Here is a 24,921-nt window from a genome sequence, read left to right on the forward strand (position 1 = left end):
ACTGTTGTTTTACCCTCTAGGGTGGGAGACAGAAAAAGCTAGCTAAAAACGTTATCTTGAGTGAACTTTTATAGGCAGAAGAGACCTGGTAGAATTAGAAAATGCATATATTAACGCATATTTGTAGACATGCTGAGTAAGAAATGGCCCAAGGCTGGCTATTTATATCCTGTTTATGAAGGCCTTTCAAGGTTTCTCCACACACAAAATGTTCAGAAGGAAAGGCAGAGGAAGATAGAATTTTACTCCAAATTTGTTAGTGAGAAGTTTGATAGAGCTAGTTACTATTACCTTGGAGCCTGGAGGATCTATAATACTTGACCTTTATATGTTCTTGTTGCCATAAACAACTCCCATGGAAGAATGTTTACATCAGGGTTTTCCCAAACTATTGGGCATCTTTTAACATCTGAGAATGAAATTTTGGTTGCCACAACAACATGACTGTTCTAAGGGTCCAGTCACAACACATTGGGAGGTTCCACAATGGAGGCAGCTGTTTCCAAACTGGTGCTCCTTGTAGTCACGGAAAGAATACCTCAGGACTTCTGAACCGTCTCCTACCCTACTGAACTGGAAGAAAGTCAGGGTTGGTTCTTAGCTTTAAGGGAAGAGACAGTCTAGGAAAGCAGTAGCTAGATGCGAGGAAGCATATCAGCAGGTGTCATGGTGCTGACAGCCATCATGTTGGGGACCACTGGTTTAAATGATCCAACCATGTAAATAAAATACAAGCACAAGGGATTGTTCTATTGAATTGCCCTTCTTGGCATAGTTAAAAATGCACATTATCAGGTGTTTCCCACGCGGTTAGGTCGCATTAATATTCTTCCAGCTTCAAGGGAGCAAGTTACAGGAAATGGGTATCAGGTTTGTGTCTTCCTCTTGCTTTTTAAGTAGAAGTATGCAAAGTCAAGAAGCAAACATAACAATTTATTTTCCCTAGAAGACAAGAAATAACTTTGGTTTCGGTCATTTGGGACACAGCAAACTACAGGCTGACTTGTAGGAGAAAGAAAGTACGTGGCTGAACAAAAATTTCCTTTAAAAAAATTAAAAAACAACAAAATGTACCAAGCTGGCTAGCAAATATTTTCTATCATATGACAAGGAAAGAGGGAAAGAAACACTCATGGCTTTTTTGTCTGGTTTTCAAACAGAACCAGTGTTTGAAGCTAATCTACTTCAGCTGAAAATAAAGGACTGACAAAACGGGGACAAAATATTTCAGGGCATATGGGGACAAAAAAGGGATTAAGATTAGGCAGACGTTCATTACAGAATAATGATAGCAAAGCAGGAAAGAAGATAATTAAATACAAAGGGCTAAAACGTCATTGTTCCTGGGAACTGGTATCATTGCCAACAAGGTTCAAAGCATCTAACAATAGTGGGTCAGAACTGCACAACACAAGAACTTTGAATCAGAGCTTCAATGGGAGTTTTGTGCCTCCCGGATTCATGCATGCCTATTTGTTCTTGCAACCAGAGCAGACAGGCAGAAACAGCAATTGCTTCCCACTCTGTTTTCTCCTCGAGTGTCCTGTGGAGCCATTTGTGAAATCATGTGACTTATGTAAATACATATGAGTATTGCAACAGAGCCTATAGCAAGTTCTATGGGGTGCTCTATGGAGTGGAAGGCAGCCATGATTTCTATCTGGTGCTCTGGTGGCAAAGAGAAAAGAGCTTGCTGGAGAAGACTAAACATTCCCACTGAGCCATGCTTTCTCAACCAGGGTTTCATAAAACCCTGGGGTTTCTTGATGGCCCTGGAAAGGTTTTCTGAATGAGCTGGAGTTAATTAATTTTTAATATATTTAAAAATGTGTTCAACATTTTTGAGTTATCATATATGGTCATGTCGACCTACCCACTCCTCCCCAAATGGCTAATGATAGGCCTGGAGAGGGTGGGAAGGGGAGGTGCCCCAGATGAGCATGTACACAGCCATGCTTCTCAACTATATTCTGCACGATTGCACCACTTCTGGGGGTTCTCGAATCCCGACAAATGGTTCAGGGGTTTCTCAATGGTAAAAAAGTTAAGAAACGCTTCTCTAATTCAAAGTCACCATCCAACAAACACAAGGATTTTGTAATATCTCCTCCCCATGTAATACAATGCTATTACTATTTTCCACCTGCTCAGATTCCTTTATTTGCCAGCCTCTCTGAAGCTGCTATTAGATGCACAGAGAAAAAATGATGGATGATAGACCCACTGCTTTCCCTCTCCAGTTAAGTTTATAGTACCTTAATCTAATGCATGGGATTTCGATCAGGAATACAATGTGGGAGGAAAGGGTTAATGATCATCTACCCCAGTGCCATTTCCCCAATCAAATTAGCTTTGAAGGAACCCCCCACCCCCAGGCTTCAGTCATGGATGTCATACCTTTGATCTTATTTATTTTATTTATATTTAGATTTATATACCACCATTCCCAACAAGCTGGCTTCCGGCGGTTCACAATAAAATATAATAAAATACACAATCCCATCCCTAAAAACATCAAGACAATATAATTCTTAACTAATTCTGTATTCTAATACTATACACTTTACAAGCAATTAAGTCCCAAGTCTATATTAGGGTCCTCAGTGTGGCCAGACGCAATTGAAAAAGTTATCTTTTTAAACTAACAACCCAGGTAGCAATAGCCTTTAATTATAGCACTTTGGGCAGAATCATAGTATATTTGTGGACATTAGAACAAAAGGAAACATTGTGTGTGTATATGTGTGTAGCCACACAATACCATGGCTGCAAATATAAGCTTCTCTGTGGTCCATAAATAAAATATGTATTCTCTCCCTCTTCTCTGAAATTGGATCAGGAGACTGGCATATATTTAGCCTGAGGCTAGAGGAACTTCCTTCCTCCTGTTTAAGTGGCAATTCCATTGGAGGAAGAATGACTTAAATTGGAGGAAGACTCCTTAAGCAGAAAGAAGGCTTAAACTTTTACTCAGTGGAGTGGTAAGTCAGCATCCATTTTGTCTTCACAAGAACCCTATGAGGTAGGCCAAGGCAGGAGTTACTGCCATGCAAGGCCATTCCTCTGAGACTTAGACACAGAAGAAGAATACAAAGTCAGGCAGCTTTGCTATTATTTATCCTTGTTATATATCAAAGGTTTCTATTGTCCCTTTTTTTTGTAACAAGCATCTCAGTCAATTTGAATTATGTATGTCCTTTTCATTATTTGGAGAGATGCAAATCTGGCACAATGCCGAGTTTCTGAAGGGGGAGGGGCTTGCAGTTCTAATAGCTTCCTTCATATCACAGAATGCTCACGCCAAGTAACTGGAAGTTCAGACGAGAAGAAACAGAAATACATGGCAAGGGTGAAAGATGTTGGCTAAATGTCTGACAGCTCATCTATTTCATGTAAACCCTACAACGATTCTAATCATGCACATTCCATAAAGCCAGATCTTCAGACACATAGTCATAGATACATGGATTCTCTCCCTCTTCTCTGAAATTGGATCAGGAGACTGGCATATAACTCCCCCCCCCTCCAAAAAAAACCCTTTGCATCAGAAAAAAATATCTTCAATATGAGGGGAGTGAGAAGATGATAAACAGCTTTAGATACCAAGATGTACTCATTTAAGGATATAATGAGTGTAGAAGCAGGAAACATTACAGCTGATTAAATTTGCCAAAATATACTCTATGTGATATGTACTAATATCTCTACTTGGATACTCACATTTCAGGATCTTCTGTGGTCTGAAGTGGCTCCTTATTAGCCAAAGGCTGCCTTTTCCTTCTACATGAGCTGTCGGCCATCTTAACAGAAGAGCAAGATGATAGCGCTGGACGCTTTCAGGTGATGGAAGAGCAGACGGATGAGTGGAATCCTTTCCTTCTCCCGGGGTATTTTGATTGAGCTTGTTCAGTCCTCTTCAGAAAACAGATTATGGGTTTAGGCATGCACAAGAACTGGTCCGCCCACCAGAACTGTATGGAGTAAGAAATAATGAAGGTTTGCTCATGTGACTGCTCTGGCAACAAGCCGTCTAGGGAAAAAGCATTTAAGGATAGATGTTCTGCTGGATAATGACCTGGTGAACAAGGGTTTTCCCTAATGGCTGGCTTTTCCTTTCCCAGGGTGTATGCATATAGTTAACAGTTTTTAATACAGCTGGAAAAATGCTTTCATCCACCTCAGTTTAGTCTGCACAATGGGTCCCTACTTTGACTTGGCCAATCTGGCCACCTGGATCTACACCATGTAACATCAAGACAAAGCTATCTTAATACCCTCTACATCAATCTCCCTCATAGTCAACTTGGAGACTTGTAGCATGCAGAATGCTACAGATCGGTTCTTATCAGGAGCTAGGCAGTGCATGCATGTTATTTCCCTTCTGTAGTCAATCCATTGGCTACACAACAATGGATTCAGTTCAAGGCATCAGAGATCATATACAAAGCCCTTCAAAGCCCTGGACCTAGAATTTCAGTGAGGAAGGTGGACTATAAATAACTTAAAAATAATGTTTTTCAAAGCAAGCTCTGTTGTACAGTTCCTAGATCAACAGCTGAGTTTAATGAAATAGTCCCTTTGATGCTTGCTTTGCTGGATGGGTGTCTCATTTCTCCATCTGTGCAGAAAGATTCAATGAGTTTTGCAGAGGCACTGAGTTCTTTGTTTTATCTTGGTTTTCAAGAGTGCATTATATATATTGAAAGAATACAGGATGGAGCAGAGTTGTTTTCAGTTGACCCAAAGGGTAGGACCAGAACCAATGGGTTGAAATTAATTCAAATGAATTTTCAGCTAAATATCCGGAAGAAGTTCCTGACAGTTAGAGCGGTTCCTCAGTTTTCCTGATCTGGTCTTTTGAAACCTACAAGGGATTAATCACTGTGCCTCTAGTCTGGCAAGCTGGGTTTGATTCCCGGCTCTTTCCCCACATGCAGCCAGTTGGGGTGACCTTGGGCTCCCTACAGCACTGATAAAGCTCTTCTGACCAAGCAGTAATATCAGGACTCTCTCAGCCTCACCCACCTCACAGGGTGTCTGTTGTGGGGAGAGGGAAGGGAATCTAATAATAATAACAACAACAACAAAAACAACAATGCAATTGTAAGCCACTTTGAGACTCCTGGTAGAGAAAAGCAGCATATAAGAACCAACTCTTTTTCTTCTACTACTTCTCCCCCCCCCCTTTTTTTTTTTTGCCAATGGACTCAAACTTATGACTTATGGCAGGCCTGTGAGGTTTTGAAGGCAAGAGACATTCAGAAGTGGTTTGTCATTGCCTGGCTCCACATCATGACCCTGATATTCCTTGGAGGTTTCCCATTCAAATACTAGCCAGAGTTGACCGTGCTTAGCTTCTAAGATCCGATGACAGCAAGCTAGCCTGGGCTTTCCAGGTCAGGGTTCCCGGTCCATAAGAAGACTGGCAAAGGACTATCCATGCTCTTCCCCATCTTCATGGTTCATGTCTTTTAGACCCAGGGGTTTCACGATCAAAAGCACTGCATATGGATTGAAATAGTGAGCAGGAGAGAATGTTTCTGGTTGACTTATTGTTTCCCTTGGTAAATTATATAGTTATCATTCATTGCTGCAACAATGTAAAGTCTTCAAAGCAAACCTCTGTTCTACAGCTCGTGGTTCAGTGGTTGCTTCTGCTGACTCTGCTGTGTACATTACTATAGGTTGGGTGGCCAGTCTCTATCTGGGGCCTGGAGTTCTCCTGCACTACAGAGATGTTCTCCTGGAGAAAATGGCAACTCTGGATTCTGTGGTATCACATCTCTGCTGAGCTCTCCCTTCTTCCCAATCTCCACCCACAAATCTCCATGGATTTCCCAACCTGGAGTGGCAATCCTAGTGGCAACTCAGGAATAGTTTAAGGATTTGTGGGAATAAATAAACTCACCACAATGGAATGGCAAACATCAAATTAATTATACAAGGAGAACAGTTATACAGATATTCTTACAATTAGAAAAGGTATACAAAAGGTACACAACAATCTTCTATTTTCTTTACAAATTAACAGTAACTCCCACTTTGTGGATACTCCCAACAGGAGTGTAATAGGAAGTGGATTATAATTTGTGTAGAAGAAGGAACACAAGTCCTTTGTTGATGTCAGAGCCAAAAACAGGTCATAAGAAGGCTTTACTCTTCAGCCAAAAAAGCATGGGCTACCAAATCATGTCTCTCAAGTGCACTTATAATCTAAAGGTAAAAGTAAAGGTATCCCCTGTGCAAGCACTGGGTCATGTCTGACTCTTGGGGTGACGCCCTCTACCGTTTTCATGGCAGACTCAATACGGGGTGGTTTACCAGTGCCTTCCCCAGTCATTACCGTTTACCCCCCAGCAAGCTGGGTACTCATTTTACCAAAGGATGGGAGGCTGAGTCAACCTTGAGCTGGCTGCTGGGATCGAACTCCCAGCCTCATGGGCAGAGCTTCAAACTGCATGTCTGCTGCCTTACCACTCTGCACCACAAGAGGCTCTACTTATAATCTACTTCCTATTAAAAGAAAATTTTGATCAGCTGTTTGCTCCCCGGCAGAAGCTGTTGTGAAACAGGCAGAGCTCCTGGTCCTGTTGGGAGTATCCACAAAGTGGGAGTTACTGTTCATTTATAAAGAAAATAGAAGATTGTTAATTGTGTACCTTTTGTATACCTTTTCTAATTGTAAGAATATCTGTATACCTGTTCTACTTGTATAAGTATGTATAAGTATATAAGTATGATAAATAAATAAATAAATAAAAATAAATAATTAACTTGATATTTGCCATTCCTTTGTGGTGAGTTTATTTATTTCTTGTTGAATCTGCCACAAGGTTCCCTGTTCCTTTTGTTACTTTTAAGGTTTCGTGGGGCTCTAGCAGAGCATAATTGCAGCGAGAGCAGCCAGACGGGGCAGAGGGGCCCTCTACAGTAGAACGGGGCGTCACTCCAAGTGTCCTTAAATAGGAGAAAGGCTACAGCTTTGATCCATGAAGGGAAAGTCCCATGTGGGGACCCTGGAAGTGCGGGGCCTGTAGCATGTGCTACATGGATAAACCAGCTTCTTGGAAATTTACAAGTTCAAGCAACCATGTGGAGAACCCTTAGAGGTGCCACTATTTTCAATTTTGGGGCTTCCTTTCTTAATCCAAAGCAAGCAAGAATTAATCAATGCTTTATCTACATCTACACAAAACAAGCTTGTCTGAGGTTTCCCTTCTGTAACTTCTAACATTGCACAGTGAAACAAATAACTCTCACACACCAAATTTATACAGAAAGGTTGCATCTGATCTCTTTAAAGTGCCATCAGATTTGGCATGTTTGTGGTGGACATAATGCAGATTTTGATATAATTAATTCCTAGTAACTTTTTCAGAGTCACAGATATACTGAAGAAGAGCCGAGAGCTCAGCACAGAAGCCTGATTGCTATGAAAGCAATGCTCAGAAGTAAGTATTTCCCTCCTGTTTTGCCTGTCTGACGTTCAAAGGATATGACAGAATTACCTGACAGACATGAGATTACACATTTGTTCTGGGAAAAGATAAGACGCATCAGTGACTTATTGTAAACAATAAAGTTTTACAGTCTGTCATTTTTAAAAATCTGCCACAATTTTGGGATATGTTTAACACCACATGATTCATTTATATTGAGTGGTACAAAAAGGAAAGGCTTGGGGGCAGAAAATTAGCCTCTGTCGTGATATCAAAATCCTATGACCGTATTCAGTCTGGGGGAGGGGGGGGGATCCATTGTTTTGAACTTGTGAATAAAGTTAAGCAATTTCATGTTGTGATTTCCCCTTCCCACTTTTAGGTCAGCAATGGAATGATCTGAAAGATTAAAATGTTTTCCTATTGTTTTTTTTTAATATTGTGGTTTTTAATGGCAGATTTAAGCCCATTTATTCTTTTGCATAGGAAGTGACATGTTTATTCAGTGTAGAGCAGGGGTAGTCAACCTGCGGTCCTCCAGATATTCATGGACTACAATTCCCATGAGCCCCTGCCAGCGTTTGCTCATGGGAATTGTAGCCCATGAACATCTGGAGGACCACAGGTTGACTAGAATCATAGAATCATAGAATCATAGAGTTGGAATGGGCCATACAGGCCATCTAGTCCAACCCCCTGCTCAATGCAGGATCAGCCCAAAGACTACCCCTAGTGTAGACAATAGAAGCGCAATCTGATTACAAAATTTGAATCCAGACTTAGCATGTGTAGATGCAATGAAACAGACTTCCTTAAATATTACATACTAGCAAGAAAGCCCATTGCAAGCAGGAATGCAATGGGCGCTAGGACCCAGGGTATACCAGGAGGTGCAGGTCTATCTTTGTGTGTCTCTGGTATAGCAGGTAATGAGGGCTGGTTTGTAGGAGGGAAGGAGGGCTGGAGTGCAGTTTGGGGCAGCTCTCTCTGCCCGTCTCTCTCTCCCTCTGTCACAGCAGGAGCGGCTCTCTGTGTCTCTGTCAGCAACTTGGGGCAGCTCTCTCTGTCTCTCTCTCTGCCTCCCTCACAGCAGGAGCGATAGGAGGGAATGAGGGCTCGTGTTCAGCCTGGCAGGGCTCCGTGTGTCTGTCTCTGGCGTGGCTGAGAGGAATGAGGCTAGCGTCTAGGGAGGGAGGGCAGGAGCTGTAGGGGCAGGGCCAATCAGGGTGCAGCCATAGTTGCTGGCTGCACCCTGATTTGCCCTATTCCAACTCGGACAGCCAGACATGTTTCACCCCCCCAGGCTGTTTCACAAATATATAGAGGAACAATGGATAAGGATAGGCAGGAAGGGCCGTTGCCAGGAAGGGCTAATTAGAGTCACAGTGCATAAGGATAGCTAAGATTGGACCATTGGTAAGGTCTATGAATAGCAGCGAATTAGAATACCTATAATAAAAGAGGTAACAACAGATGTCACCTTTAAGACCAATAAAGTTTAATTCTGGGGATAAGTGAGAACTGAAAGGCTTAGTATGCATAGATAAGAACACAATATCTCTGTTAAGCCCTGAGGACTCCATTGCCTTGAGTGTTGTAATAACTTGTAATTCAGTAGTCTCCCATTCCAGTCTGTTTCTGAAATTCCCTTGCAATAAAATAGCTACTTTGAGGCTCCTCACTGAGTGCCCTGGGAGGTTGTATCTGATTGCAATATGCTTTGTTCCTTGGCACCCTTTACAAACATTCTTTTTTACCTGCTCCCATCTACTGACAGAGGTAAAAAGTCTCAGAGATCTCACAGAATCATAGATTCATAGAGTTGGAAGGGGCCATGCAGGCCATCTAGTCTAACCGCCTGCTCAGTGCAGGATCAGCCTAAAGCATCCACGATAAGTATCTGTCCAGCCGCTGCTTGAAGACCACCAGTCTCCATTCCTTCCTGAGTCTGACAGAGGGAGCTTTGCTCTTGAAAGCTTGTACCATAGGTCTCTAAGGTACTAGCTTCCAAGCAGAAATGCTTTAGGTTGTTCCAATAATCCACAGAAGCCTTCACTTTAGAGATTCCCCCTTGGAGTGGGACAGTGGTTCTCTTCCTTGAAGAAGGCATCAGGGCACACGCTTTAGCAAGTAACAGTTTAAAACAGACACACTGTATTCTCACACTAAAGGTAAGTGGTTGAATCCCTTCCCCTCAACACTCAACTGTCTCATCTTGTTAGACCAGCCTTTCTCAGAATTTTTATACTTGAAAACCCCCTGAAACATTTTCCAGGTTTTGAGAAACGCCAGAAGTGGCATGATCATGCAGAATATGGTTGGGAAGCATAGCTGTGCATACGCCCACCCGGGTCCTGTTCCCACCCCTCCGAGGCCTGTCATTGGCCAATTTGGGAGTGCAGGGCGGGTAGACGTGACCATATATGGTCGTATCACCTGATAAATGTTAAACAAATTTTTAAAATATATTAAAAACTAATTAATTCCCACCTATTTAGGAAACCCTTCCAGGGCCGTCAAGAAACCCTAGGGTTTCACAAAACCTTAGTTGAGAAAGCCTGGAAGAGAAAGCCTCTTCTCTGTTGGTGTGTGCTGTCTTTGTCAATTGTTTGTTTAAAGTCACAAAGGAACTGGCCGTATTTATGGAACAGATGCAACTCAAACACATTCAGCAATATTTACTCTCTGGATTGTAATCAGTATCTCATTCAGTACTTAACCTTCAGCACCTCTAGAGAGGAGAGGAATAACACAGAAGGTATAGCAACCTCTAGTGCAAAGATAATCATACAAGAAAAAGAAATTAAAAGGGAAAACCCAAAATGTGCCAAAATGCAAATCAGATATCACTCTCTATTTTCTGGCACCTGTCCCTGGTAAGCATGAACACTCAATGTCCATTAGTGCCTTTGTGACTTTGTCTGTTTGCATGCCTAGGAACTCCCATACTGAACACTAAGGGAAAACACTAACTATGCTCCTTAACCCTGGAAGCAAAGGTCAGTCAGTGACCTAGGCAGGCAGGCACACGAAGATGAAGTGTCAACAGCAGAGCTCCTGTCTGGAAAAATAACTGAGTCCCATTGCAAGAACTGGGACCTGTTAGATTTGGAGGATGGGGTGGGGATGCCAGGCCCCATGTGGGACCCGGGGATCCCCCAGTTTTATAGCTCATCTCCAGACTAAAGAGATTGGTTCCCCTGAAGAAAATGACTGCTTTGGAGGGTGAACTCCATAGCATTATACCCACCCTGCCCCAAATCCCACTCACCTCCTGGCTCCACCCCCAAAGTCTCCAGATATTTCCCACCCCAGAGCTGGCAACCCGAGGTAGGCGGGGGTTTGCTACACAGACAGTGTTGAAGTAGGGGAGGCCCGAAGGGAAGAGAGGAAAGGAGGAGTCTTGGCTTGCAGCCTCCACCACCTTGTCATCAGGCTCCATTGCATTACAAGTTTGTTGGAGAACAATGCATGTGCAATGGGACATTTGTGCCTGCCAGACATACCCCAGGGTGTTTTTCTTTCCTGTTTGTGACCTCAGCGCTCAAGGACAAGCAACCTTAGCCTCTCCCCACTGTTGTTTTCACATCTTCACAAAGCCTTTGGAGCAAACTTAGGTGTAGTCACATAAATAGCAGCAGGACTGGGGGAGGGGAGTGCGGTAGCAGGTGTACAAACAGCAGATAAAAGAAGTGCTGTGGACCCAAACAGAAAAAACCCAGTATGTATTCGGGAGGCACAAAATTCCCATCATGTGTATGATGCAAAGTACTCATGTTGTTTCTTAAGAAACATAAGAGAGCCAGTTTGGTGTAGTGGTTAGGAGTGCGGACTTGTAATCTGGCATGACAGGTTCGATTCTGCGCTCCCCCACATGCAACCAGCTGGGTGACCTTGGGCTCGCCACGGCACTGATAAAACTGTTCTGACCGGGCAGTGATATCAGGGCTCTCTCAGCCTCACCCACCCCACAGGGTGTCTGTTGTGGGGGGAGGAATAGGAAGGCGACTGTAAGCCGCTTTGAGCCTCCTTCGGGTAGGGAAAAGCGGCATATAAGAACCAACTCTTCTTCTTCTTCTTCTTCATAAGGACTTAGTCACGTGTAGCTGGAGCAGCCACAACAGAATAGCCGCATTTCCATACATGTCACTAGCATCTGCCGGGCATTTCTCTAGTCCACTGTATAATGCATCAACATTCAGGTCATTTTGTAATGGCAAAGCTGAATGCTCAGTTGAGTCAGTTCCTGGCCTGCCGTCTTTGTTGCTGCTTCTTTTGTTCTTGAACAAACAATGCAAGTAACATTGGAAAGACTTTGGAACGGTCTCCAGAGTTTCACTGGAGGTAAAATATCGCCAGAAGTATTTGGGAGAGAAAGATGAGACACCAGAAGTGCCTGGTAACTTAACAAGGCAAAACAGGTTCTGTGTTTCAGGAAAGGGACAGCCAATTATTGTTCATGCCAAAATGACAATTACTATCTGAAAATATCCCGCATTCGGTGAAGGGCTACAGGTAGTGCATGGGGAAGAGTACATGGGGAAATGCATGGGGAGGAGAACCTTATCTCAGTCAGTAGTACATGCCTGTGAACTCAGAGTGTATGGAACTCTCTCCCCCATACTCCTGAGTGCGTGGGTCTCCCCCTTTCTCCCCCATACTCCTGTGAAGAGCCAACACAGCTTGTGAGACTTAAAGTAACCCAGAGACCATCATGTTGACCGGGCTACACAATACACTTTCCCCAGGTATGTCCTCATGGTCGGGCCAACAGATATAGTCTGGGAGTTCTGTGCTTCCCATTGTGGGGGGAGGAGCATGTTTTAGACTAGAGATGCCAGGTATGGAACTTGGGACCTTCCACATGCCAAGCAGATGCTCTCCCACTGAGCCTCCCTTAAGCATTAAGCCTCCCTTGTCTACTGTCTAAATCAGGCCTGTGCATACCTGGGAAGCATTGGGACTCCCAGACTATGTTGGCCAGCCCAACTCATGGGGATATCTGGAGTGGTTCTGCCCTGTTAAAAAGCTTTTTATCATGAAGGCCACAGTTAAGTAGGCGTATGGTAATCAACATAAAAAGGTAAGCAGCCCACCTGAAGCAAGGAGGCAAAGGCATGCTCTCTCTGACCGGTGAGCCAATTTTTGATTGGCTGGTAAGTATAGCTGAGAGTTCAGAGCCAGGGCCGGGAGGGAACTGATGTGCTACAATCTAGGAAGAGTTTACTGTCAGCTCAGTCATTGCCCTTTGGAAAAATGGAGCTGGAGTTTTAGGGTTTATGGGAATGCTCTCTGGCCAGGTACTCAAGTTTCCTTGACTTGAAAGAGGTAACAAGTGAAGACTTCCCTCATGCCTTAGCCATCCTAAGCTCTCTGTGCAAAGTGGGAGGGGCAGCTACTCTCAGGCTGTTAGATTCTTTGCCAGTCTTGAGGCCTCAGACGTCATCACTCTTGGGAGCTGGCAGTCATACCAAGGAGGCAAACAGGGTGAAATGATAAAAGCCAACGACTGGGAACGCAAACCTCTTCTAGAGCGAGGAAAGCACTTTAAATAACATTGTTTGTTTCTTTTCCTCCAAAGTGGTCACACCGTCAGTCCTTCCATCGGTTTTTCTAATGGGTTTTCTTTTTAACAGCATGACAAAGAAAACACAAATGGGATGGGGAAAAGATCGAAGCGTGATCACTTATTGCACGGTTAGGTTATAATGCAGACTTCCTTCGGCTCCCTCCAGAGAACTAGCTCTCAGCACTCAAGGAGGCCTCAAAACCTCTCAATCAATAACAGCAACTGCAGGAACCACAACTAAAACCATAACTAAAACACACACTTTGTTCATGGGCACTAGTTGTGACTTCTATGACAACAGGGGAGCAGCATATTGCTGTACCAGGGAACAAAATGACCCTGGGCTGATCCCCCATAAAGCCACATCAACAAATGGGTGTTTAGAAAGGATTGCCATCAGGGGCCTTCTGGTGACAGGCGGAAACTGCATTCCAGCCAGGAGTGCCATGCTGGTCTGATGTTTTCTGCCAGCAACAGCCCTCCTTCCCCACTAATGTGCAAAGCTGGGATCAGGCTCTCACAGCCCCACAGTCAATTTAGTGTAGGAGTCCGGACTTCTAATCTGGCAATCCAGGTTTTGTTCTGCGGTCCTCCCACATGCAGTCAGCTGGGTGACCATGGGCTCCCCACAGCACTGATAAAGCTGTTCTGATTGAGCAGAGATATCAAGGCTCTCTCAGCCCCACTCACCTCACAGGATGTCTATTCTGGGGAGAGAAAGGGAAGGCAATTGTAGGCTTCTCTGAGAGTCCTTTGGGTACTGAAAAGCAGGGTATAAAAACAGAAGAGGAGTTGGTTCTTATATGCCACTTTTCTCTCCCCGAATAAGTCTCAAAGCAGCTTACATTCGCCTTCCCCTTCTTCTCCCCACAACAGACACCCTGTGAGGGAGGTGAGGCTGAGAGAGCCCTGATATTAAGAAGCAGAGTTGGTTCTTATATGCCGCTTTTCTCTACCCAAAGGAGTCTCAAAGTAGAGCCCTGATATTACTGCTTGGTCAGAAGAGCTTTATCAGTGTTGTGGTGAGTCCAAGGTCACCCAGCTGGCTGCATGTGGAGGAGCGCAGAATCGAACCCAGCTCGCCAGATTAATAAACAGCTCTTCTTCTTCATATAAAAGAGAGAATCGTGTCGGAACTGGAGAGGGCTCATTTGGGCAGGCTTCTCTCCTTGACCCCTCATTTGTAGCACGGGATAATAATACTGACATCTTTTAAACGTTGTTACAGAAATTACTTTGAACAAAGCCACTTCTTTCCTTTGCAGACCTGTGACTGGGCACCCCGCTATGGTGTTTACCCTTAAAACCCACTGTGTGAGGGTACCTAGGATGGAATGGAGCCACGGGGCAGAGGAAGGAATGGTTAACTCTTTATCTCCTGTCTCATTTCCCTGATGGAAATTTGCCCTGTTGACTTCCACTCCTGGCAAATATTTTTAAAAGGAAGGGTGTGTGAGAAATTCACCTGCCCTGCCCAGTACCATGGTCCCAGTGCCTGGTCCTGCCAAAAGCTCCCTTTTAAACTACCTGATGCCTGAACTGCTCTCATCTCTCCCGTAAAACATGAGGTCATGACTCATGCCCTCCAAAGCATGCATATGTAATCAAATGTGGTTGAAAAGGAGCGCACAGATGAGGTGTCAATATTGAATAAATAAATAACTCAGAGGCATTCTGGTAGCCTAGCCTATTTCAGATGTTTGCTTTTGAGAATAAAATGGGCAGGGGGGGAATCATGCATGTCACCATCCTGGGTGCCTTGAAAGGATGTCAGGATAAAGACACACAAAATTAATCAGGAAGTAAAGATCCATGAAGATACTGGCTATCGGTAGCAGCTAACTTTCAAGTTTTGCCTCATTTATTAAAGTGAGCATTTGAAAAGCCGACACTCGTTTTGACTATCTGGTCCCCTTGGCTCTCCACCCCACCGAGTGCCCACTTCAAGCTTTTGTGATAATTAACTCCCTTGTTATGTTATTTGGAGTATTCTGAAGAGGCAGCCTAGAAATACCTGCCTGGAACCATGAGGAAAGGTGAGACCTAAATGTTTTCATAAATAATAAATTAACAATATCCTACATAAATAAGGGCAGACAGTTCTTTTTCCCCTCGAGCTTCTGTGGTGCTCCTCGCTGTGTTTATCCATCATGGCTTGTCCTCTCCTCTTGGCCTTCTGTATGAGTTATTCCAACTTACCAACTGCCATCTAGCAGCTACACAAAATGGAAGTTCTGAGTTCATTGGTTGGCTGGGGCTTGTCTTGAGTTCTACACCTACTATGGAAAGGAGCCATCCCTTGTTTCATAAGAGGAGAGCTGCAGACATGTTTGTGAAGCAGCTTGGGAAACCTGACAAACAGGCTGAGGAGAACTTTATTATCAGCATTATTATTTAGCCAAGAGCAAAGCTTGGGGGCAAATGTGTTATAGTGTTGTGATATTTTTTCCTATCAGTCTCTGGGGTCCCGGTAGCAGTCATAATTCCAACAACAGGAGGCTATTTGCAAGTCTTGTAATGGCCGAGGGCTGTTTTCCCTATCTACAGTGGCTTTCTTTGTTTTGCAGAAGGAGATGCAAAAAAATGAGATGGGATCTAGATATCTGGGGGTGTTACTTGTATGGATACGTATGGCTGGGAGGGGTGGTGGTGCAACTCCTATCAGAGAGCTGAGGCTGTAGTTTATAATAGGTGTAACCTGTAGCCTGAAATCTACATGATTCCAGCTTCAGCCAGACTGTGAACTGCTGGGCGAGATGACTCATTCAAGTTCTCCTGGGGGATGGATCTGCAGTCCATATAACCAACCAGTATGGAATCTGGCCCCGATCCTTTCTGACACTTAACCACATAAGGCAGAAATTGTCTAGGCAAACGAAGGATCAACTAGACAGGGAAACTTGATCTGCAGCCACGATCTCTGTCTAACATCCCTTTGCAACAGCTCCTAAAATGGAAACCGAGTCAAATAAAATATTGATGCCGCCTTGAGTAAGCTAGCCGATACAGTGACACACACTGAGCACCAACCACTGCTAATGAACAGGCCCTTCAGGTTAGAAGGATGAATCCCAGGAGGCCAGTGCTTCAATGACTAGGCCATCCTCTAGCCAAAGAGATGAAAACAAGAAGATTGGGGGGGGGGGGAGGCACAGAGGTGATGTGAAGGTGATTGCTGAAGCATACTTTGCACCTCCATGGACCCAGCCACTGATTTGCCAGCTGTGCAGAAAAATATCAGTTTAGAAATTTGTTTAATATAGCAAAATAAAATCTTGAAGTGGATCAATGCGTATGGAGCGTGCCAGTGTGACACAGCGGTTAAGCGTGTTGCACTAGTATCTCAGACGCCCAGATTCAAAACCTCCACTTGTGCCCTAGAAGCTTGCTGGGTCACCTTGGGCCAGTGTCACTCTTTCAGCTTACCTTACCTGTTGTGAGGATAAAACACCTCAGTAGGGCATAATACCACACAGTCCTCTAAAGCAGCCACTTTCTCCAGGGAACTGGTGTCTGTAGTCAGGAGATGGGTTGTCATAGCAGATCTCCAGGTGCCACCTGGAGATTGGCACCCCTAGCTGGAGCTTTCAATGGCACAGAGGTGACTATCACCTGGTAAACCATGAAGCCTTTATTGAAGTGTCAGTTATTTTGTTTCCCTCCAAGACTTACATATTGCTAGGCTTCGGAAATTCCAGGCTAGGTGTGCAGGAAGCTACTCATTCATCTCATGCAATTTTAATGCAGGGAGGGAAGCATTCCTTGCAAGCTTCCAAGTTTTGTTTAGAACAAAAGGACTCCTCATTACAGATTTTTTCCATTACTCAAGGAACATGCATAAGGGCTTCTGCTGCAACTTGAAGTTCTGTTTAATATGCTGGGTTTGATTTCTGGGTAAACACATTTCAGACCTTCACTCCCAACTCTATTGTTTGGGACCAGGACTGCCTCCAGTTGACCCAAGACACAATCGAGGTCAGCCAGCACACATAGCCGTCAGTGTCAGTGACCTGATCCACTTGGAGAACAAGTGTCAAGTTACATTGCAGGTTAGCTGGACTTTAAAGGGTTTTTGGAACTACGAAGGGGCATAGATGTCCAACTATTACAGTTTAACTGGGACACAAGATGATGATGTTCGTAAAATTAAGCCCAATGACTTCGGTTTCCTGCTTGGAAAGCAAAAACATCCCCAGGTGCTGGTCCTGAGATGGTTAAGAACCTAGAAGCATAGTTGGCAGGGGCCATGCAGGCCATCTAGTCCAGCGGTCCCCAACCTTTTTGCAGTTGAGGACCACCTCAGGGGGTGGGGGAGAGCTGGCAGCCCGGGCGCTGTGCATGCGTGGCAGCTGTATTCAAATGCGCATGCGCAGTTGCCATGCATGCATGTTTGCACCAACAGGGGCACAAACACGCATGCATGGCAGCTCCGCACATGCACGTTTGCATCCAAGGGCATCCCAGCGGCCACACCTGCCTCTCCCCCCCTCGCAGCGAGAAGCTAGCCGGGCCGTGAGCGAAGCAGCTGCTTTGGTGGCCGCTTCGCTCGCACCCTGGTGAGCTTCTCGCTGCGGGGGGGGGGGGGGAGAGGCAGGCGCAGCTGCCACCGGCCCCATACTGAAGACTTTGTGGCCCGCTACCAACCCCCGATCTAGTCCCATCCCCTGCTCAATGCAGGATCAGCCTCAAGCATCCAGGATAAGTAGCTGTCCAGCTGCCGCTTGAAGACTGCCAGTGCGGGGGGGGGGGACTCACCACCTCCTTAGGCAGCCGATTCCACTGCTGAATGTTGCATGTTGCATGTTGCCATCAACACCTTGCTATTTATGGATGCTGATCCTGGAAAGGCTGACATCCCCAATTCCAAAAGATCTTGGGGCTCCACAGCTGCTGTCCAACAAAAGAATGGCACTGTGCATCATAAAGCAGTGTCATAGTTGCTTGCTGGGAGCACCCGTCCTCCCTAGCCTTTGAGAAATGGGTTTCCCACTGTTGTGTATGTGGACATTCTATGCAACATCGCAACACGCAAACGAAGACTTGAAGGCGAACCAATCACAGGCTAACTTGAGACTCTAGTAATGGACCATTTTGTGGGCTCTGTTAAGCGCCAATCAGATTCCTTGGTGGGATGCCTGAAATGTATATAAGTTCCAGGGGTTCTGTTGTTCACCGCTCGGTGTTTGGAGTTGGAGTGGGATTCAATAAAGAGCTGTTTGATTTTGAAAAACTTGTAATCCATGTCGAGTAAACCCACAGACTTAACACCTCCCCCACAAATTTGATCACAAAGAAAAAGCTTGAGATATGATGGAAGGAGCTTGTAATGGAAATCAAAGCTGCAGTCGGAGTGAGATGATCTAAGGTGAGCCAATCACCCAGCCTGTTCAGTTTGTACTACAGAATCCCAGTGCCTTCCAAGTAAGTGACATCAGGTCCCCCCCCCCCCAATGAATCCAGACTGTGAACTCCTTGGAAGAAGGGCAGGAGTGCTAGGTGGTTCTGTGCAACTCTGAAACGTTTTAAAATGCATGCTCCCATGCTGCCAACAGAAACTGATGTGAGATGACCATTTTGAGTGTGTGTGCATGAGTGTGGGGGATTATTTCTCAAACGGCTTCCATTGCAAGGATAACATTTCACAGGAAAGGTTGTTATCACAGCACACATTTGCACAACATTAAAGAAAAGCTGGTCTGCTGTACTAGGAGGCAGGAGGGATCAGCAGACCAATGGAACTCCCACCCCACTGTTTCTACAATCAGGAAGGCATTGTGCAAGCCTCCCTTTGGCACCAAGGAAGGCACAGAGAGCCTGCAAAGAAAGCCAAATTGTATTTAGTTGTTTGGTCTTTTGTAACTTATGAACGGGATCTCCAATGGGCAGCCAGAGAGAGAACATTGTCTGCTCACAGCAGTGCATATTGATAAAGCACGTGCTCATCCAGTGCCCTATAAGGCGGCCCCCCACCCTTCTGTCTCCTATTCTACCTGTTGAAAAGCACCTTTTGACACAATAATGGTTTAATGGGATAACTATTGGATGGGAAGGTTTGCATTTTGGCATAGCTCTTCCTTTCTGGAAAGCTCAAAATTGTGAAACCCCAGGGGATATTATGCCAATTAGTCACCTTCATAGGCAGTTTCTACTCGTATCTTTTAAAACAAACAGCCCCCTGATCGTATTGCAAGGTTTTCTGGAAGTAAACCTTGTGGAAGGTCTTAAAGCTTTCTTCTAACCTGTGGTCGATGGTATTTTACAAAATTATAGAATGTTTGTGTCACTGGGTTGCCCGGCAACTGTTGGCAACTGGCAGGGAGTTTAGGAGGCAGGAACCTGCAAGTGGACGGAAAATAGGCATCTGGGCAACGCCATGTGGTCACTTCCAGCACAAGCCTGCAAGTGAGGCCATCGTGTTGGCACAATGCTATAGTAAAGAGACTAAAAGAAGAAAGTGAAAAGATGAGACTATACCTAAATATCAAAAAACCCAAGATCATGACAACTACTGGCAGTAGCACCAAAGTCACGACTGATCATGAGACAACAGCATTTCAGTGTGTATTCAAGGCTTCAGGAAAAAGTTTTTCACAGTCAGGGTAGTTCAGCAGTAGAATCAACTGCCTAAGCAAGTGTCGAGCTCCCCCTCACTGGCAGTCTTCAAGCAGTGGCTGGACAGATATTTAACCTGGATGCTTTAGAGCAGTGGTCCCCAACCCGCGGGCCGTGAACCCGCGGGCCGGGCCGTGAAGGCCTTGGCGCCGGGCTGCGGCTCCTTCTTCCCTCCTTCTTCCCTCCCCCCCCAAGCGAGAAGCTCGCCAGGGGGTTGGACTAGGTAGCCTGTATGGCCCCTTCGAACTCTATAATTCTATGTCTGTAATTTTATACCTAATTAGGAAATTAGGATTTGTACAGGAGACAACTTACAGATAAAGCCCTCACCTGTGTAAGCATGCCTACCCAGGTACATTTAGATCCTTTCTTCACATATAGAGGCCTGTTTGTATGTAGCATAAATGCAGCGGCTGAGCACCAGACTGGCACGTTGATCACTGGTGTGCTAATGTTATATATAGATGGAGTCGCGCAGTTCTGGTTAGTTCATGGCAGCATGGCCCAGTACACTTAGAAGACCAGCAGAAGGAAAGCAGAGTTGACAGTGCAATCCTCTGCAGAATTTCTCCAATCTAAACCCATTGACTTAGTTGCTTGAGACTGGAGTAATTCTGTATAGGACTGCACTGTGGCAATTTCCTGCAGCCAAAACAACAAGGGCCTTGTGACTCCTTAAAAGCTCACTCTTTTGTGAAAATGCAAGCTTTTATGAGCCAGAAGTCACGACATCAGACTTCGTGTTGGAAGGAAAATGTACAGACATAGGAGAGGACCAGGAGAGTTGTTGTGAGGCCAGAAGGCCCTGCAACTCAAGGAGACAGGTATCTTCAATCACTATGCAAAAGAGCAATGAAAGAAAGAGCCTGTTGGAAGTGTAAACGGATGAGTATGGACCTCACTTCCTAGAGCAGTGGTCCTCAACCCCCGGTCCGAAGACTGGTACCGGGCCGTGGCTCCTCCCCGTCCTCCTCCCCGCCTGCTGCCTCGGGGGCTGCCCTGTCACTCTGCCGCCGGCTCACCTTTGGTGCTCTCCAGCGGCTGCCTTTATCCTCCACTGAGGGCGCTCCCTGACCCCCAAATCCCACCCACTCCCAGTCCCTCTCCCAAAGTCTCCGGGTTTTCTTTTTGTTTTTATTTCTTCTCCGCCACTCTCAGGAAGCCATCTTGCAGCGGGTTACTTAAATTATAAAACGCCACATACAAATTAAAAACATGACCTCCTCCCCCTTATAGTCAAGTCCCAATGGTGCAAAATCCCCCAGCTCCACCCCATTTTCCAGCCCCCCCCCCCAGTGCCTCAGGGAGAATCCAGGGGTGCCGTTGATCATCTTATTGTTGTCTGATTAGGCATTGTCAGCTTCCCCTTCTGGTGGAACAACTGATGCATTTCAAGAGAAGCCAAATGAGATTCCAAAGAAAAACACACCTCTTTGAAACACACACACACCTGAGTATCTTGAATAAAATAAACTCTGAGCCCAGTGGCACCTTTAACCAAGTTTTATCCAAGGTATAAGCTTTCATGTGACTGCACATGAAAGCTTATACCTTGGATAAAGCTTTGTTGCTCTTATAGGTGCCACTGGGCTCTAATTTCTTTCTGCTGCTTCAAGTCGACACAGCTACCCACCTGGATCTATCTTGAACAGAATAAGCCAGTTGGGGGGGAGGGGGGAATAGGGTCATGCATAAGATCTTGCTTCAGGGGTACATTTTACTTGTTGTCTTATTGGTAGTAAGATGATAGGTGCTTTGCATGTGTTGAACTAACCTCAGATGCCATAAATCAGGGGTAGTTAACCTGCCAGCATTTGCTGGCAGGGGCTCATGGGAATTGTATTCCATGAGCATCTAGAGGACCACAGGTTGACTACCCCTGCCATAAATCACACCCTCTCCCCAGTATTCCATTACAACATGGTTTTCAAAAATATATAATAATTATTATCCTGACATGGGATGTTAACAAAAGAAAATCATATGACTTCATTTGCAAACACAACCCAAACTGTGGCTCTTGAGATGTCCATGGTCTACAATCGCCATGCACATATGCTGAAATATTGCAACAAAGGTGATTTCTCTATTATGTGGGAAATGCATGTCCAGAGGTATTTATTCAGGCTCCTGTTGTTGACCCATGCCGCCAAAAGTACGGCTGCTGAAAATCTTATCCGTATGTCATATCTGTCCTTCAGTCAATGCCTTTGGAACACCCCACCCCCCACCCCAGCTGCTTTCCATTTGTGGTGCATTCACCCACCCACCCACCAGGGCTTCCCTGGCATTTCTCATCTTTCACAAAGCTACTTTGCTGCAAAGTTTCAGGAAATATCCTAGCAGATGGTTGCCATGCGGGTTGGATATTTTCCTGAGTCATTTCCTCTGTAACTGTCCCCACAGTCAACATTCCCTCCAACCAGTTTTCTTGTCTTTTAAAATCAGCAATGAAATAATTTAATCACAGTGGCTCTTGTGGCTCTTTCTTACATGCCCAAGGAAATGCCAATCGCCATTTTGGAGTTGGGAGGCAACTGTGGGTGGGCAGGTAGTTCTGAATTTCCTGCATTCTGCAGGGGGTTGGACTAGATTACTCTGGAGGCCCCTTCCAACTCTATTATTCTATTATTCTATGAATATTGTTATAACTTTATAGCAATGTATCTATCAAGTTCTCTGAATTCCCAGCTTTATTTTTTAAAACAAATCTCTGCAATAATGTTATGACAGCCAATTTTTGATTTTTTTAAAAAGCCTGGAAAAACCCTGGTGGCATGGGGAGGATGGTTAGAGTTGCTTGGCCAAAGTCAGCAACTCCCCATAGAATTTGAGGGCAAGGACTGGCACAGCATCATCATGCAGTGCTCTAGAAACACTATGGGAAACCCATGTTGGTCATTTATTTCCTCTGAGTCTTGTCAAGTTGTTTCTCCTCCTGGCATTCTAGCTTCTGTTCTCTAGGTTTAGGTGTGAGTGTATTTATCTGCCTCTGCTTTTGTGTTTTATATATACCTATGTTCTGGGGTGGCCTGGTGTCTCCGTATCAGCATTCAGCAACTATAGCAGCACTGGGGAGCCCACCCAAGTTTGTCCCCTGTGGAGATCACTAAGCTCTGAGGAGTCCTAACTCAAATGATCACAACTGGGGGAGAAGGGGGGGGGGCTTGTACCTCAGGCTTTTGGGCCATATGATTTTTGCTGTTGTTAATACAGATCTTTGGAGGAATGAAGGACTTTTACTATGGTAATAACATGCAAGCTACTTCAAGCAAGTAGGCTGAGACAGGTCCCAACAAAGTCAATTGAGGGGAAGCAGACAGAGTCAAAACCTAATTTGGTAATGAAATTTCCTCTCTCACGTTCCTCCTCTTGGATGTTGAGATGGCAACATGCCAGTTCCCGCTGCAGAGCTGCCAAAGCAGAAAGGTCACCAAAGGACCTTGTTTTCTGTAGAAGTTATGTATTTGTTCCTTTCATCAACAAGAATCTTCTAAGTTTATCCTAAAATAGGAGCCAGCATACATACTAGCTCCTTCCCATATACCTCTAGGTTATGTATGTATGAGGCCCAAATTAACCTTCCTCTGTGATTCAGCTGGAATAAGGGACCTTATTCCTAGAAATGGTTCCCTAGCCCAGTGGTCCCCAACCTTTTTCGGGCCAGGGACCAGGGAGGCGAGGGAGGTACGGGCACCAGCACGCTGGCAGGTGCAAACGCACATGCACGGCATCTCTGTGCCCGCCGGCACCCGTGCCTCCCCCCCCCCCCACAGCGCGGCGCTCGCTGCACCGGGGCCCAGGAGCGGTTGGCTGCCAAAGCCAAAAACAACTTTGCTCCATCTTCTATATGACAGCCCTTCAAGTATTTTAAGATGGTTATCATATCATCTCTTAGTCGTCTTCTCTCCAGGCTAAACAGACCAAGCTCCCTCAGCCGTTCCTCATATGACTTGGCCTCCAAACCCCACCATCTTCATAGCCCTCCTCTGGACATGCTCCAGTTTCTCTACATCTTTTTTCTGTTGTGGTGCCCAAAGCTGAACACAATACTCCAAGTGAGGTCTAACCAGAGTGGAGTAAAGTGGTAACGTCACCTTGCTTGATCTGGACACTATACTTCTTTTAATACAGCCCAAAATCTGGTTTGACTTTTAACCACCAATTCACACTGCTGACTCATGTTCAGTGTATGGTCTATTGAGACCCCCAGATCCTTTTCACACGTACTTCTGCTAAGACAAGTCTCGCCCTTCCTATAGTGAAGCATTTGATTTTTCCTACATAAATGCAGAAATTTACATTTATCAGTATTGAAATTCATCTATTCATTTTAGCCCAGTTTTCCAGCCTGTCAAGATAATCCTGTATTCTCATTCTGTCTTCTGCTGTGTTTGCTACCCCTCCCAGTTTAGTGTCATCTGCAAATTTAATAAGCACCACCTCTGTTCCTTCATCCAAAGCATTTATGAATATGTTGAACAACACAGGGACCAGGCCAGATCCCTGAGGCACTCCACTTGTCACTCCTCTCCAAGAAGATGATGAACCATTTAAGCACCCTTGGGGTGCGTTCTGACAACCAGTTCTCGATCCACCTAACAGTAACAGGATGCATGCCACATTTTACCAACTTGCCAATAAGAATATCATGCAGAGCCTTATCAAAATATAAGTTGTGCTTTTGTCGTAAGGTCTAACATATTAAGGGTGGTGGGGGGAGAATGTGGCTTGACAATGATCCTATTCATATTTTTGCAAGAGTATATTAACTACTATGGGGTAAAATCCACTAGCAAGATCAGGGAAGACTGTTGTTGAACCATTTTTCTTTTTTTTTGGGGGGGGGGGTCAAAATAATTCTCTGTGGGATTCCTATAATGCACACACTAGCAGGCTTCTTGTGGCACATGAAAGATGTAAAAGCTTTTATTCTAGGATAAGTTTTTGTGGACTAGAACTCACTGTGCCAAGCACATACTGTATTATACATTGCAGGCGAGCCCCACCTTGCTGTTAATTTCTACTTCTAATCACATCCCAAGATGCAATTAAATAAATTAGTCGGACAAATTACTATTTATGTTATGGAATACCAAACAAGAGAGACCGTGGAAATGAATACCCGAGGGACTGGGGCCTCAGTCGGAAATCACTCAGAAGCAGACGGTAAACTGTGACAGAGCTCTTTTCTAGAGGGCTGAAAATTTGACTGCCAAGCAATATTTTAAAATGAAGGAAGGAAGGTATGCAGAGGTGGGAACCCGTAGGGCCAAGTATGATTTAAAGGGGGAAATAGCT

At 44.9% G+C, this 24,921-nt stretch overlaps 2 protein-coding genes and 1 long non-coding RNA gene across 4 annotated transcripts in view; 1 reads left to right on the forward strand and 2 right to left on the reverse strand.

Moving 5' to 3' along the window:
* MMD (monocyte to macrophage differentiation associated) overlaps positions 1–3,877 on the reverse strand; it is a 31,912-nt gene extending 28,035 nt beyond the window's left edge. Inside the window, exon 1 of the mRNA XM_077328693.1 lies at positions 3,721–3,877. Within this exon, the coding sequence (XP_077184808.1) occupies positions 3,721–3,800 (80 nt within the window). The 5' untranslated portion in view covers positions 3,801–3,877. The remainder of the gene's footprint in view (positions 1–3,720) is intronic.
* The window catches only part of LOC143833183 (uncharacterized), a 30,191-nt gene that overhangs the window by 1,492 nt on the left and 3,778 nt on the right, over positions 1–24,921 (forward strand). Inside the window, exons 2-4 of one of the 2 annotated variants that reach the window (XR_013229548.1) lie at positions 947–1,019; positions 3,728–3,887; positions 7,379–7,451. This is a non-coding gene — a long non-coding RNA (uncharacterized LOC143833183). The remainder of the gene's footprint in view (positions 1–946; positions 1,020–3,727; positions 3,888–7,378; positions 7,452–24,921) is intronic. The other variant, XR_013229547.1, reaches the window with a different exon arrangement.
* Positions 3,857–24,921, reverse strand: part of SMIM36 (small integral membrane protein 36) — a 40,714-nt gene continuing 19,649 nt past the window's right edge. Inside the window, exon 2 of the mRNA XM_077328697.1 lies at positions 3,857–3,971. The gene's annotated coding sequence lies outside the window, so the exon portion shown is untranslated. The remainder of the gene's footprint in view (positions 3,972–24,921) is intronic.

Source organism: Paroedura picta, chromosome 3 (genome assembly GCF_049243985.1).
Source record: "Paroedura picta isolate Pp20150507F chromosome 3, Ppicta_v3.0, whole genome shotgun sequence".
Lineage (NCBI taxonomy): Eukaryota > Metazoa > Chordata > Lepidosauria > Squamata > Gekkonidae > Paroedura > Paroedura picta.